Source organism: Littorina saxatilis, linkage group LG1, assembly GCF_037325665.1.
Source record: "Littorina saxatilis isolate snail1 linkage group LG1, US_GU_Lsax_2.0, whole genome shotgun sequence".
Classification (NCBI taxonomy): domain Eukaryota; kingdom Metazoa; phylum Mollusca; class Gastropoda; order Littorinimorpha; family Littorinidae; genus Littorina; species Littorina saxatilis.
In genome coordinates this window covers 98,916,778-98,933,158 of record NC_090245.1, presented here as the reverse complement: position 1 = coordinate 98,933,158, position 16,381 = coordinate 98,916,778, and the positions used below count along the sequence as shown (strand labels likewise).

Here is a 16,381-nt window from a genome sequence, read left to right as displayed (position 1 = left end):
ATTCGATTCAAAACATTGGGTTTTTTTTCTCCCTCGCGGAATAATTGAGTCGTTCTGCAGCATTTTAAGTGTGTCCACGTAATACACTTGAAAAAAAATGCCACCACAGATCTGTTGATGCTTTTGTATGGGATAGGAACATCATTCCACTTCAGTTGGAGACAGTGTATTGCTGGTTGCCTTCTGTGCACAGCGGCGTGTGTGTGTGTGCGTGCGTGTGCGTGCGCGTGTGTGTGTGTGTGCGTGTGTGTGGTGCGTGCGTGTGTGTGTGCGTGTGTGTGTGTGCGTGTGTGTGTGTATGTGCGTGTGTGTGTGTGTGTGTGTGCGTGCGCGTGCGTGCGTGTGTGTGTGTGTGACGCTAAGACATTCATTTTGTATTACATATCGGTGTCATTCTGCAAAATTAATTCTGAAAGAAAAAAACAGGTTGTTCGTGTCATGACTACGCGTCCAAGCGAACGTATGCTCTCATGCCTTGTACAAGCCACCTAGACAAAATGTGTAGTGGTTGACAAGATACATGTAGCATGCACAAGAAACACAGTGCCTTTTAACGACGATCTATTCACAACGTTGAACTTAGCCTGCGCGCACTGCTTCATCTTTCTACTTCCCGAAAACAGTGTGTGTGTGCTCTCTTCGGATACATATCGTTGATTCACTGCTAGGCCTGCAAACTCGACCTTTTCCCAGTTGAGTGAGGAGATTCGTAGTATGGGCCTAATTCGGGCCTCAGGACCGCTAAAGCTGACAGTATCTCTGGAAACACTCAAAATAAAGGTAGGTAACCATGTAGCTCGAAGACTTACATTTCACAATATGCAAAGTCAGTAACCTCTGGTAACCACTGAAAAGTAGTTTACCACATAGCTTGAGCAATTCACAATATTTTGCAGACAACAACAACTGTAACTGAGCAGACGCGTCGTTACGGGACATGGCTTTACTTGAAAGTTTAGCTATACTGATTCGACACAACATAAACTAACGCTGATTTATAAAGTTAAGGAAGTAGTAGGCCTACTACCTAGATTTTGACGAACAACGGTTTCATTTTCATTTCTCAACTATGTTGATGTTTTCTGATAGCAACTTGTCTCTAGTTTTATGTACATTTGAATTTAATCGCAAGTTGCATAGTGTTTGTGCTATGGGCATTTAAAGTGCATGAGATCAGTTATTCTCCTGCATGAGTATCAGTGCGTCCGACTGACTTTCTTTAAAAAAAACACCGAATTCTTTTCAGACATTTCACACAATAGCTTTCTTATTTATCCAGTAATTTGTAATGTTAGCGCTGTTACGTATATGGCCGTTTCTCCCGCCGTTTAGGCAGTCATACTATGTTTCGGGGGATGCGTGCTGGATATTTTCTTGTTGCTTTAACCCACCGAACTCTGACATGGATGACAAGATCTTTTTCGTTTGTACTTAGTCTCGTGCTTGCGTGTACACACGAAGGGGGATATTGTAGTACAAGCAGGTTTACACATAAGTTGACCTATGAAGTCGTAAATTCACCGTGACCCATCTTATCATAGTACCGCAAGGCGTACCAGGATTCGAACCCAGAACCTCAGGCTCAGCTCCACACGGAAGGCCCACGTCCTATTGTGTCAGTCTTCATTTTAAGTTTTATTTCTCACAAAATTTCAAAGATGTTGTTTGGAGGCATAATTATGGAAAAAATATGAAGGAGCCCAGTCCACAAGCACAGTGGTCATGATTGTACTTGTACATAATAAGCGTTTACCTGTGCCGAGTTATATTCTCATGTTACAATGCAAGTGTGTTAATTGAGCACATATCGTTTTCACAATCAGTGAGGCGACACTGACTCGACCTGGTGGCACACATTCAACCGTGGCCTTGCAATTGAAGTTTCTTTCATAACTTTGCATTACCTGCGCAGTCATGCGAGACTTTCCTTGTGAGCCGAACAAACTCTTTCTTTCAAACTTATTCCACGCGATGTCAAGTTGACCTGTCAACAAAGAGCAGACACGGGTCCTTACAAGATACCGTTGAAGCCGCTCTGCAATGATAATTGTGCATGCATTTTAATGCGGCTTACTTGTACCAACACTGGGCCGGGTTACCATTATCACGTGGAGATTAGTAGTTAACACAGTCAGTTAGCGTTTTCACGTGTTAATTACTAATTTTCACGTGAAAAATACTAATTTTCAGTGTTGGCTCTAGCAATTATCCGTCAGGAAGCGAGTCAAAACTGACGATTAGTCATTTTCACGTCAAAATTAGTTATTAACACGTAAAAATTAGTAATTTTCACCACCTATAATTGTAATTTTCACGTGATAATTACAATTATATAGTTTTGGCTCTTGTAAGCCGCCATAAGAAGCTATATTTTCCTTGACTGTAGATCATTACACTGAAGACTTGCACAGGACGAAGAAGATAATGAACTGTAGCACGCGTTTTCTATACTACCCGTCATATAACATTACAAATTTTTTTTTAAAGCAGATGCGTTTCAGTGCCGTTGTGATGAGGCCATATATTTTAGAATCAGTTATATATATCCAGAAAGGCCATTCATTCCCCTACCATATTCAGCACTGAAACATATTGATTGTATATGAGGAATTGTCTATCCGATGTGACAAGACAACAGTACAGACATACCCGAACATAAAATTCACAAACTGAAAGCAAGGTTACCCTCGTTAAAATAGACACACACAAAAAACAAAACTGAAAAAAATCAGCAAAAACTGCCGACAGTGACAAGTTGTATTAATGTCACCATTAGGTATCTTCAAATCAGAGTGACGATGTTCTCCGGCCTTTATGATTTGTACATTTTGTATTGATAACTGACAAACCAATAATTAGATGAATAAACTGGGGAACGTTGGTCAAGTCATGTGGCCTACATTTGCTTGTATCTTCAATGTTTGCGGTGATTGAGTTTCTCCCGCTGCCGCCGCCTGTGCAGCGCGGTCGTGCGGCCGCCCAACCGACTGACTGACTTGAAACATCAGAAAAACGGAAGGGGCGGAAGAAAAATACTGAGGAACTAAATGATGAGAGGGAAAGATCGAGGTATTCAGAACGTCCCAACAGCTCCTGTGCTTTTAAGTCATGCATCACGGCATATGGCCAGTCGCAACGAGCAGTCGTATACGAGTCAACTTTCGCTTTCTCTGTGCTGAAAGTTTCATATGTATAACCTCCCTTTACCTCCTTACCTCCAATCAAAATCCAGCACTCTATGGCTTCTATGGATGCAAGATGGCGGACGCGGGAACAGCAGACAAACATCTTCGACCCACTTATTTCTGCACTTCAGATATTGACACAATGAAAACTGACTTTTGCCGTCGTCTAAGAGCAAACTGAAGATGCAGTCAGTATTGATCATCATTTTCATGTGCAATTCGTGTGGATTTGATATGTATATATAAGTGACGGTCGAGTCGACTTGCGAAGCTGTCCTACTTTTCAAGACCAGTGCTATTCATTGGTTGCAGGTTCAAGAAATCGATTACAAGCACTATCGTTCAATGTTTGTGCGATCGCGCCAGGCGTCTCTAACAACAAGGAAAGTGTGCTATCATATTGGGTTTATATTTTGACCTTGCTGTCGCCCCAGATTGTACTGATCAAAAATGGCTGACGGAGGGAATTTCCTCGAATATGACCGATTTGTAATGGTATTTGCTTACATGATTTTTTCCCCTTTTAGTGTGAATGGACGATTCTTGCGCCTTTTCTCTTTTATTGCGTGTTCAACATGTGCTAACGGTCATGTTTATGCAGGTATGCATTGCGGTACCCATGCATTGTGTTGAATTTCTTTGCAGCCCTCGCAAGAATGTACGTTTTCTTTTAATACTTCTAAAGTCGAATTGAGTAGGTGAAAGTCAGTTTCTGCGTGCATTGATGCAAGTAATGAGACGATGCTTTAACTTCTCATTAAGTTTGTAAGTTGTAGTGTATGCAGATTCTCAGCATTATAACATTGAGGGGAAAGTGGAATGACTGTTGCTAGTCTATTAGTATTAAAAAATAAAAAAATACTCTTATATTTATTTCAGATTCAGTCACACCACAGAGAAAGGAGACTGCATTCGAATTACTAAAACTACAGACTATTTAGCTTTCACAACAGATTGAGCAGTAAAAAAAAAGTGTCAAATCCTCTAGCCATGGAGCAGATGATAGCCAGGGCCGACTTCATGCACACGAATGAAAATGACATGCAGCACGAGTTTACGGCTGCCTGCACGCGTTGGCTGAGAGAGAATCGGGACAGCATTACCGTGCAACAAGCACAGGCAATCTTGAGAGCTCTTCAAGACAAGGTGTGTCGACCAGACTTTCCGTCTCAAGGCACCTCTGGCTTCCACATGGCATTCCATCTCTTGAAGGAGCTGCAAAGTGTGATTAGGTGAGGCTACATGTTGTACACCCAGTGACAGTGGAACCCTACTTTGTTTTGAGACCCCCCCAATTTAAGACTCCCTCCCTTTTAAGACCTTGTTTCCTCAGACATTCTGTTCAAAACCTCTGTAAATGTACCCCCATTTTAAGAATCCCTCCTTTTTAATTCCTGATTTTTCAGATGTTCGGAGGTCTTAAAAGGGGGGTTCCACTGTATCTTCATTCATACAGATAAAAGAATTCAAGGCTTTCTTTGCAAATTGTGCCTTGAAAGATCAGTTAACAAATTAACAATGACATGTAACTTGTAGTGTCATTTAATTCCATGAGAAAATCAAATGAGAAAATTATTTCTAGAGCTGAAGATTTTGAGATATGGATATCAGACTGTTGAGCATGCCCTTTTAACTGTCTATGTATACAGTGGAACCCCACTTAAGACCTCCCAATTTAAGATTCCCTCCCTTTTAATTTAAGACCCTGTTTTCTCAGAATTTTTGTTCATAACCTCTGTAAATTTACCCCCATTTTAACTCTTAAGACTCCCTCCTTTTTAAGACCTGATTTTTTTATTGTTGGAGGTCTTAAACTAAAAGAGAGGTTCCACTGTACAGCACATCCACCCTCACAACAAAGTGACATTAATCAGTGATTTCGCTCGTCATTTTCTAAACCGGTATTTGATTGTGCAGCGATCTGGTTGATGATGGGAAAGCCATTTTGATTGTATGGTGATCTGATTGACGATGGGAAAGCCATTTTGATTGTGCGGTGATCTGATTGACGATGGGAAAGCCATTTTGATTGTGCGGTGATCTGATTGACAATGGGAAAGCCATTTTGATTGTGCAGTGATCTGATTGATGATGGGAAAGCCATTTTGATTGTGCGGTGATCTGATTGACGATGGGAAAGCCATTTTGATTGTGCGGTGATCTGATTGACGATGGGAAAGCCATTTTGATTGTGCGGTGATCTGATTGACGATGGAAAAGCCATTTTGATTGTGCAGTGATCTGATTGACGATGGGAAAGCCAGCCAAGCAGACTTCCAGGGGGCGTACTTAGAGTTCATCCTGCAGATGATTCAAGCAGGCCTAAACTCCAGCCATATTGACTACACCTTCCTGCTCAGGGATGATCGTAATGTGAATTTCAAGGAGTATTTCCAGGTCAGTTCACATTTCTCAATTCATTCAGAGACTGAAGTAAGGATTGGGGTTGTTCGAGTGAATCGTTTACATTGGAACAGCTTTTTGCTGGTAAATTCTTTGTGTTATGTCATGTGTATTTTTGTGTTATGTCATGTGTATTTTTGTGGTTCTTTTTTGTTTTAACATTGCATTTTGGCTTCAAATCAAGGTTTTAGTTCTATTTCTGGTCTCTTTTTATACACAGTTACTTTTTAAAGAATTCTGATTAAATGATGATTATCCCAATATTTCAGCTTGATGGTGTACGTTTTCTGGCATTCGGAATGAAAAGCTTGATAGCCTACTATATTTTTGTGTGTATATTTACCACCAGACGCTGCGGGGAGAAGCATTGTGCCGTGTTGTTCGTCTGCTGAAAAAGGAGTACATACCCGACCCTGGTATGGACTGGCGGACATTTTACTCACGTTCCTTTGACAAGTTTTACCGCGTCTTCATTTGTGACGGGTTAAGGTAAATGTTGCATTTTATATTTAGTTCAGTTTTGAATAGTCTGGTGAGAAAACATTGACAGCACCCATAGCACTCGTACAGTAGAACGCCAATTTAAGACTCCCTCCCTTTTAAGACCCTGTTTCCTCAGACTTTCTGTTCAGAACCTCTGTAAATTTACCCCCATTTTAAGACCCCCACCTTTTTAAGACCTGATTTCTTTTTAGAGGTCTTAAAAGGGTGGTTTCACTGTACAAGTAAGTAAAACCACAGAAGAAATATTCTCAACTGTCCCCATGTTTTCAATGTTTTAAATAAGTTTAGGCCAAAAAAAAAATAGGTGTGGTTACGGTAACATAGCCCCAAAAAATAGGGTAGGAAGGTAGGCAATCCCTTGTTGTTTATTTTAAACTTTTTTTCCTAATGTGTACAAATTAAACCTACTTGACATGACAGGGAAATAAGTGTGCGACTCGAGCGCTTTCGCTTTCATTGCGTTTTCTGCACTCGTTTTCTTGTTTTTTGTGGTTTTTTTGGACAAATGTAATAAAAAGTTATAGGGTCGGCCCCTGAAAATAGGGTAGGTCGGGTTACCGTAACCACACCTATTTTTTTTTTAGGCCTTACTTACCTTATGACTGATTGTTCTGTCCACAGTACTGAACAGTTCCAGGAGGCACACCGTGAATTTCTGGACTTGTACGTTTTCTTCAACCTTGGTTTTAAGGGCAGAGATCAGGAAACAAGGAAAGCAACGATGGAGTTTGCTCATCGCATCGCAAATAAGTATGACCGGAACATATTTAAGGTTAGTACGGTCACGTTTTATCTTAGCCAAATCAGTTGGTCATATGTGGGCTTACTTATGTGCACTAAAACACATACGTGCACATAAAAAAAGACGTGAAAACCAGACAGACGAACACATATAAGAGCTAAAGATCGACCTACACAGACGCACATACATGTATTGACAAACATTCACTAACATGCAAGTTTAAGATATATATATGCTTATTAAGTTACATATTCTTACTCCGAATCACATAAAAGCATTGACGCAGTCTAAGATGCTAAGGTCTGAAAAGGCTACCCGTCTTAAACAATTTTAAAGGGAAGCAACCCCACCACGAAAGTGAAAATACAGCTATGGTAATGACCATCTACCCATCTACGACAACCCATGCTCATAAAGAAAGACATGGAAAGCAGACAGACGAACACAAAGAACTACAGACACACCGACCTGGACATACACACATTCATAGACAGACACACATCCGCATGCACATTTCATTAATTATGAATGCAGGTGTGCGCATACACACATACTAACACTTAGTCATTCAAATTGACAGACGGGGCGGGGATGTAGCTCAGTCGGTAGCGCGCTGGATTTGTATCCAGTTGGCCGCTGTCAGCGTGAGTTCGTCCCCACATTCGGCGAGAGATTTATTTCTCAGAGTCAACTTTGTGTGCAGACTCTCATCGGTGTACGAACACCCCCGTGTGAACATGCAAACACAAGACCAAGTGCGCGCGAAAAAGATCCTGTAATCCATGTCAGAGTTCGGTGGGTTATAGAAACACAAAAATACCCAGCATGCTTCCCCCGAAAGCGGCGTATGGCTGCCTAAATGGCGGGGTAAAAACGGTCATACACGTAAAATTCCACTCGTGCAAAAAAACACGTAGTGTACACGGGAGTTTCAGCCCACGAACGCAGAAGAAGAAGAAGAAAAATTGACAGACAAACACATAGAACTACCGACAGACTGACACTGACAGACACATAGACACACATTCACGGAATGACACAGATTCACATATAAATATGAACACAGGTGTGTGCTCATGCACACACACATTTAACACTTAGTTATTCCCTGGTTTAACTGTGATGACCAGTTGAAGGTAGTCTTGTTTTGTGCACAAAGCAAAATAACCTTGATTTGTTTGAATTTTATTAAGAGTGGTTCATAAGTACCTGTATTGTTCATGAGTGAGTACCTGTGTTGTTCACGAGTACCTGTGTGGTTCATGAGTACATGTGTGGTTCATGAGTATCTGTGTAGTTAATGAGTATCTGTGTGGTTCATGAGTATCTGTGTAGTTAATGAGTATCTGTGTGGTTCATGAGTATCTGTGTGGTTCATGAGTACCTGTGTGTGTGGTTCATGAGTACATGTGTGGTTCATGAGTACCTGTAGTGTTCATGAGTATCTGTGTAGTTAATGAGTATCTGTGTGGTTCATGAGTATCTGTGTAGTTCATGAGTACCTGTGTGGTTCAGGGGCTGAAAGACGTGGGCCTGCTTACCGGTACACTTGAAGAGCTGAGTGAGATCAACCTGGAGGCAGAGTTCCCCCAGGCACAGGACGTCGACAATAAGCTGAAGGACGACCTCAGCAACATCCTGAAGGCTGTCAGGTAACTTTCACTATTTTGAAGTGTAAGCTGTCAAAGTAAGTTAATAATAGTATGCAGTGGAACCACAGTTTGAAAACTGAAGACGGGCGCAGTGATGTGGTGGTAAGACGTCAGCTGCCTAATCGGGAGGTCGTGAGTTCGAATCCCGGTCGCTGCCGCCTGGTGGATTAAGAGTGGAGATTTTTCCGATCTCCCAGGTCAACTTATGTGCAGACCTGCTAGTGACTTAACCCCCTTCGTGTGTACACGCAAGCACAAGACCAAGTGCGCACGGAAAATATCCTGTAATCCATGTCAGAGTTCGGTGGGTTATAGAAACACAAAAATACCAAGCATGCATTCCCTGAAAGCGGCGTATGGCTGCCTAAATGGCGAGATAAAAATAGCCATACACGTTAAAGATAAAACCCACTCGTTTATAAAAAAAAAACCACGAGTGTACGTGGGAGTTTCAGCCCATTAACCCAGAAGAAGAAGAAAGAAGTAATTGCTTTGTAAGTGATCTGTGATTTGTGCAGCGAAGAGGGGTTGTTCGGCAGTATGTATGATGTCATCTTGGACCTGGCCCTCAACCTGACTGTCAGAAAGGCTGGCTGTGAGGAGACCAGGGAATACTTTGAAGTCATTGGACGGTTCTTCTTCCATATCAAGAAAGAAAGCGTGAGCGTAAGTGGAATTAAACTATCAAAAATTTAAACAAAAAGAGGACACAACAGGAAACCAGGTTTAGGATGTTCTTTATCAATATTTTGGCAGCGATAAACTGCCTACTTCAGGATGGTATATCAAAACTTTAGTCAGTTTATGTACCTGTAAAGCTTGTGCTTTATACAATGAAATCCCCCCCCCCCCCCTTTTTTTTTTAAATCCTCCAATTTAAGACTCCCTCTATTTAAAGACCTTTTTTTCTCAGACTTTCTGTTCATAGCCTCTGGAAATGTACCCCCATTTTAAGACTCACCCTCCTTTTTAAGACCTGATGTTCTTAGATTTTGGGAGGTCTTAAGAGGGGGGTTCCACTGTATACTCAGTGAAGGGCAGCACAGCTGTGTGTGTCAGGGGTCGTTTTACTTGAACTTGACGTTCGTGATTCTCCGAACGTCTGTGTATCGAAACACAGATACACGCACTCCATGACTCTGTAAGAAGACAAAACATATCGCTAGGTTTCATTTGTTTTTGATGAATGTATGACCTTTCATGAAGTAGTTTTGTTTTTTGTTTACTTTTGCCAGTTTGCCAATTCGTTTTTGGAACTTTGCAAAACAGTGCCGTGTCGTCTGTTTAGGTCTGGGGAAACACCAATGAAAAGAGCCGAAGAATCCCCGAGCGTTTCTATTGGGATTGCTTTTGATTATCCATGTATAACCTGCTTCCTGCAACTATGGTAACCGGGGATTTATTGCCTGGGGAACATGAGATTTATTTCCCAGGTGCTTGTGAATGAAAACTCGTGAAAATGATGACAATGCTTGTTAACTCTGAAAAATTTAGAATCCAAGTAATAATTTAATTTACTGCTTATGTCAAAGTGTACACAATACTAACTGATGGCACATCAAAGCTTCCTCGTTGGCTGGTGGGGTATGAAGCATTTACATGATGCGTTCAACCTCATGACAACATCAACATTCTGACAATTCGTTTCTTTGAAGCTGGGTTGTGCTTTGTTATGCTTTTTGCGCAAATTCATCTCAGAATATGGGAAATGCGGCACAATAATGAGAAAGTTGTTCAAGGACGAAGTGAAATGAGACGTAGCTTCTGTTCCTGTAAGTGTATGACTGAACGCTGCGCCATCAGCCATTTTTTCTGTGGACAGCCCCGTTGTATCGCTAAACGAAGCACAAATAAGAAACAATAATAAAAGCAAAGAAAATAGCAACAAGATATGCAAACATCTAACAAAGCCGAGCAAGCAGAATGACAGGTCTAATGAAAAACAAAGAGGTACTGAGTCGGAAACAAGATCGCGATTCTTTCCTTCGCTGCACGACGCAAATCTTCTGTGACCTTTGACCAAACTGAAACGTAGCTTCCACATTCGATCACTCAGCTTAATATTTACAACAGAAAGCCGAGGGGGTGGAATACCGAGATGAACCTACAGAACTGTGCATCCTCAAACCTGACATATATTCATCCCAACATTTAATGAACTCAAAAACACAGAAAGTTGCTTTCACACGCCAGCTTTGATTGCCAGTAGTTATCAAACCGGGACTCATGTGGTTATCAGCACGGAACCCGTGTTTCAAAGCATGGCTCCCTGGGTTGATTGTGCACTTATTTTCTCACTACCAAAATGATGACAAAAACGATGTTTGGTGGTTTGTTGACAGACCAGCTTTTTTGTCGGTCCTCGGGGAGCATATGGTCTTTCGTTTCATATTTATTGACCAAGGCCGTTGTTTCATATTTATTGACCGCGGCCTTCGGCCTTGGTCAATAAATATGAAACAAAAGACGATATGCTCCCCCGAGGACCGACAAAAAAGCTGGTCTGTCAACAACCCATCAAACATCTTATATTGTCACAGACTCACACTCACAGCTAACAAAACATTAGAGCCCGTAATATAAGCGTTCGCTTGAGTTCATGTCCCTATTGTTTCTCGTTTTATTATTTTATCATGTTTAATTGAATAAAAACATAATTCTTGTGTTTTTGTTGTATTTGGCAATACTTCTGCTGTTGTCATATTGTTGAAAGCTGCTGTGGCGTAATTGTGCAGAACAACGGGGAGCTGTTTGAGGGCCTGGTGAAGAAGTTTATCTACCTGCTGGACCACGTGAAGGATGAAGTGTACCTGACCTTCAGATTTGTGGAACCCATCATGGAGAACTGCCTCAATGAAGCCATGGGAACGTAAGTTAGCTCTGATACAGGGGCGGATCAGTTAGTTTGTCAGGGGGGGTGCACTTGAACTTCAAAGGTTTAAATCAAGGGCGTGCAGCGAGACCAATTTTTAGAGAATTACAGAGCAAAACATGTAAAGGTTTTGAAATAAAGGTGAACATACAAGTATCAAATGAGCAATAGCAATGCCTCATCTTGGATCATCATCATCTTTACTTGTTGTGTTGTGACGTGTGCATCACCAGGTCGGAGGAACATGTGCGGCAGTGGATAGCGATGATCAAAGCCATGTTGTGGCATTCACTACCACAATGCATCATGACCGCGCGGAAAGCCATGAGGGAACAGGGCAAGGTCTTGAAGTGGAAGGTAAGGAAAGATTCAAAAATAAATCCGAAACAGTCAGGCTGCTAACATTAGAAAGATTCAAAATGAAATTCGAAACAGACTCATTTCTTTTTTATTATTCTCTTTATTTATATAGCGCCTTATCCGAAGTTCAAAGCGCTTTATGCCGTGTGAGATGGAATTTTTTTACACAATATATCACGCATTCACATCGACCAGCAAACCTCAAGCCTGTTAGGCAAATGTTCACCTTTCGCGGCCTTTATTCCAAGTCACACGGGTATTTGATGGACATTTTTATCTATGCCTATACAATTTTGCCAGGAAAGACCCTTTTGTCAATCGTGGGATCTTTAACGTGCACACCCCAATATAGTGTACACGAAGGGACCTCGGTTTTTCATCTCATCCGAAAGACTAGCACTTGAACCCACCATCTAGGTTAGGAAAGGGGGGAGAAAATAGCGGCCCAACCCAGGGTCGAACACGCAACCTCTCGATTCCGAGCGCAAGTGCGTTACCACTCGGCCACCCAGTCCTCTTTGACTTTATGCCATCTTGAAATCAAGGAAACTACACCTTACTGAGCTATTTCCGTTTTCTTGTTATCGTCTCATTCAAAAGAGACAGACTACTAATGTTATACTTTGACTCTATGCAATCTTACTGAGCCATGTTCATTTTCTGTTTATTTTTTATTTTTTTGGATTGTTCACTTCAAAAACTGACGTAGTGATGAATGTTTGTTTTTGTATATATATACTGTAATAAACTTTTTATTAACTAACTTTTTTTTATGCTTTACCAGTGCCTTTGAAATACATTGTACATTGATTTATACTGTAGATTTGTTGTCTTTTTTTTTGGGGGGGGGGAGGAGAGGAGGGGGTTGAAATTGTTCAGAAAAAAACCATAAGATGAGCTTCATTGTTTTCTTCTAAAAAATATTTATGCCTGAAGTGTTTATGGCTGTTTTTTCTGTCAAAATTTTTTTTTTAGAAATATCCAGAAGACATCAAGGAAATCTTTGCACTTATGTGTGAGGTCACATTTCCCAAGTGGCTGACTGAAAAACAGATGGAAAAGGGAATGACAGAATTTGAAAACCTCTCCAGTTACTTTTTGGATGAAGCAAAGTAAGTGATAAGCATAATGAATCATATCTGACTGATTTACTGATTTACTCACTCATTACTGATTTACTCATTTACTCACTCATGACTGATTTACTCATTTACTCACTCATTACTGATTTACTCATTTACTCACTCATGACTGATTTACTCATTTACTCCCTCATTCACTTCCACACTCATTTGCAAGAGCAATGTTTAGACATCGTGAAATACTGAAGACCTCCGAAAACTATCCGGAACAAGTACTCTTTTTTTATAATTGACTTTTTCACAGCGACCACCGGTCTTTGACATACATATACACCTGTTTGTCATAAAGCGGTTCGACTGTAATCCATGTTCTGTAAGAAAGCAAAGTCATTTGTGGACTCGCTCCCTCTGAAGTAAAATAGTGGTTCGTCTGGTTCAAAGAAGACTTTTGCGTTCTGCATTTTGCCAATGTACAGTGGAACCCCCTATTTAGGACCTGAAACAAACTGACAAAATCAGGTCTTAGAAAGGAGGGAGTCTTGAAATGGAGGTGAATTTACACAGGTTATGGACAGAAAGTCTGAAAAAAGGTCTTAAAAGCGAGGGAGTCTTCACTCTCTCCGGGCGATGGAACGCTATAGCGTTCCGAGTCCGCCATAGCGTTCCTGATGACAGAACGCTATAGCGTTTCTGAACTTCGAAAATTCGCGCGGCGATCGTGACGTAGTTTGTACGGAACTAAATGTTGCTAGCTTGTTCTGTGGTCTTTCCACAGTGCAAGGGAAGCAACTGCATTCACTGGTCCCTTTCTTTGTCTGTATTGTGACCCGGTTTGCGAAACTACCGACGATCAGCGTCAATGCAAGGCGTTTTACGGCGTTGGAAGTTGTTGAAATGCTTCAAACTGAAGGATCTGACGTGGATGAAGGTGAAATTAGCGATTCATCTGTCATTTTTTCCTAACCCATGCAAATGGCCCGTCTGGAGGGAAAGTCAAGGGAGAAAACTGGCCGCCCCGAGTGAGTTAAAGAGGGGTTCCACTGTACTTAGAGGTAGCTCTGAAAACCCAATCTTGAGACGCAGAGTCTGGAACAGAGGGGGCACTGGAAGTCAGTTGTGGTCAATGCCGGGGGTGCCCTGTGGCATTTCAAACTATCAAATCTCTGACAACGAGCTTCCTCAAAGTTGGCAGATGCTTGACGCAGACTAGTAAAGAATGCTCGAGAAGCAGATATTACTGTGAGCATGGTTGTGTGTGTGTGTGTGTGTTGAGGGGGGGGGGGTGTGCACATTGTGTGTGTGTCTAAAAACTGTCTGTATGTGTGTGTGTTTGTGGGTGTTTGTGTGTGTGAGGTTGTGCACAGTGTTTGTCTGTTCGTACTTGAGAGAGATAGGGAATATGGGTGCGCTTTTTGTGCATAGTAGTGTCCTCCATTTCTTTAAAGGCTTTGTGTTTACAAATACATTTATCACACAGGAAAGCAGGGATAGCAAAGCTGGAACTGTAATATAACAATGATATCCATCACACAGGAAAGCAGGGATAGCAAAGCTGGAACTGTAATATAACAATGATATCCATCACACAGGAAAGCAGGGATAGCAAAGCTGGAACTGTAATATAACAATGATATCCATCACACAGGAAAGCAGGGATAGCAAAGCTGGAACTGTAATATAACAATGATATCCATCACACAGGAAAGCAGGGATAGCAAAGCTGGAACTGACGGGACCTATGCTGGAGTTTGTGTTCCACTGCCTGGAGATGCACACCCCTCAGGCCTACTCCCTGGCAGAGACGGTGGCGTCAAGGCTAGAGTTCAACCAAAAGGTTTAGTCCTCTGTGTAGTCATTTTTCTAATCTGAGTACCAGCTCTACATGCAGCCCGTACCTATTTGATACTCAATCAAAGTAAAAAAAAACTTGGAACTGATAAGCAGAGCAGCTTGACTGACCATCCCCCTCCCCTCCCCCCCTTCCCAAACACACACACACGCATGTTTACACGCACACACATGCACACTCACATGCACACACACACACAAATACACACACCACAGACACACTCACTCCATATGTGTATTTATGTCACTTGTGAATTTTGCATGATTGTTTTTCAGATTTGTAAATAGACTGTGGAACACCCATTTTTAGACGCTCCCTATGTCCAGATTTTTTTAGGTCTTTAAATGGGGGTTCCTCTGTAATTTGTCAAAACATTTTTAATCAATGCTTAAGCGTGTTTTTTGTTGTCAACGATGAAAGTGGTGGTGTGCAGAAGGACAAGGAGGCGATGATGGAGGTGTTCCGGAGAGTGACGACGCTGGTGGAGGACGACAGCCATGACTGGGAGGACATGGAGACCAGAGACCTGGGCAACACTGTGCGCGAGCTCATCGATAAAGCCGTCAGCTGTGTCAAGTAGGTCAACTTCTGCACTTGGGGCGGGGAAATAGCTCAGTCGGTAGCGTTGCTGGCTTCAAAACCAGTTGTCGCTATCAGCGTGGGTTCGATCCCCATGTTCAAGAAGGGATTTATTTCCCAGAGTCAACTTTGTGCAGACTTTCCTCGGTGTCCTAACACCCCCGTGTGCACGCATGCTCACGATAAAGATCCCAAGCTCACAGCAAAAGTCTCAGGGCTTGGAAAAATGAATACACGCAAGCAGGAAAAAGAAAAAGCGCCATGCTGTATGGCAGCTCGTTTTCCCCAGTGAGAAAGCAGCCCAAAGTTCTGTGAGGTCTATATGAAATCTTATCCTTGTAAAGCAGACAGCTGTATCAAGTAGGTCCAATTCTGCATCGATAAAGGATAAGATTTCATATCGTCCTGTAGGATGCCTACTACCTCCTACCCAGAGATGACCAAGTGGTCATTGTGAGACTGAGAACAGGCCATTGCAGACTCAAACATCACCTGTATACCAAATTCCACATTGGTGATTCTGCATCGTGCCCCTGTGGCACATCTCCAATGAACACTTCCTGCAGGACTGTCCAACACACCAAAACTTGCGAGCAGAGACCTGGCCTGCTGACACACCGATGAGGGACAAACTCTATGGACCCATGGAGAGCCTCCGGCGTACAGCAGCCTTCATCAGGGCCTCCGGAGTTGCTGTCTGAGCGAACGACGAAGAAGAATATCGTCCTGTGAGGTAACCATCATGGAAATCTGGGCTTCTTTCTCACTAGAGAAAGCAAGCTGCCATACGTACAGGTGCTACCTTTTATTTTTCCTGAATGCGTGTATTCATGTTTGCAAGCCTTGAAACATCCGCTGTGAACTTGGTTTATTTATCGTGAGCATGCAAGCCTTGAAACATCCGCTGTGAACCTGGTTTATTTATCGTGAGCATGCAAGCCTTGAAACATCCGCTGTGAACCTGGTTTATTTATCGTGAGTATGCAAGCCTTGAAACATCCGCTGTGAACTTGGTTTATTTATCGTGAGCATGCAAGCCTTGAAACATCCGCTGTGAACTTGGTTTATTTATCGTGAGCATGCTTGCACACAGGGGTGTAAAGACACCAAGGAGAGTCTGCACACAGGGGTGTTAAGACACCAAGGAGAGTCT

The 16,381-nt window shown here is 42.1% G+C and overlaps 2 protein-coding genes across 3 annotated transcripts in view; both read left to right on the top strand.

Moving 5' to 3' along the window:
• The first annotated feature begins 445 nt into the window (after positions 1-445).
• On the top strand, positions 446-11,359 carry LOC138956039 (uncharacterized). The gene is made up of 8 exons (XM_070327531.1): positions 446-780; positions 4,065-4,417; positions 5,423-5,582; positions 5,938-6,077; positions 6,714-6,864; positions 8,350-8,486; positions 9,005-9,152; positions 11,222-11,359. Exons 2-8 carry the CDS (start codon positions 4,176-4,178, stop codon positions 11,357-11,359), a joined length of 1,116 nt encoding a protein of 371 aa, XP_070183632.1. The 5' UTR covers positions 446-780; positions 4,065-4,175.
• Positions 11,360-11,610: 251 nt separating this feature from the next.
• Positions 11,611-16,381, top strand: part of LOC138947258 (uncharacterized) — a 188,884-nt gene continuing 184,113 nt past the window's right edge. For both annotated transcript variants that reach the window (XR_011449607.1, XM_070318700.1), the window contains exons 1-4: positions 11,611-11,715; positions 12,694-12,830; positions 14,502-14,634; positions 15,083-15,225. Coding sequence is in view for 1 of the 2 variants with exons in the window: in XM_070318700.1 (XP_070174801.1) it covers positions 11,623-11,715; positions 12,694-12,830; positions 14,502-14,634; positions 15,083-15,225 (506 nt within the window). In the remaining variant the exon portion in view is untranslated. The remainder of the gene's footprint in view (positions 11,716-12,693; positions 12,831-14,501; positions 14,635-15,082; positions 15,226-16,381) is intronic.

Coding starts and splice junctions, on each gene's coding strand:
- LOC138956039 (XM_070327531.1), top strand. CDS start 4,176: ATGGAGCAGATGATAGCCAGGGCCGACTTCATGCACACGAATGAAAAT. Junction 6,078..6,713: donor TTCATTTGTGACGGGTTAAG/GTAAATGTTGCA, acceptor TTCTGTCCACAG/TACTGAACAGTTCCAGGAGG. Junction 9,153..11,221: donor TCAAGAAAGAAAGCGTGAGC/GTAAGTGGAATT, acceptor GTAATTGTGCAG/AACAACGGGGAGCTGTTTGA.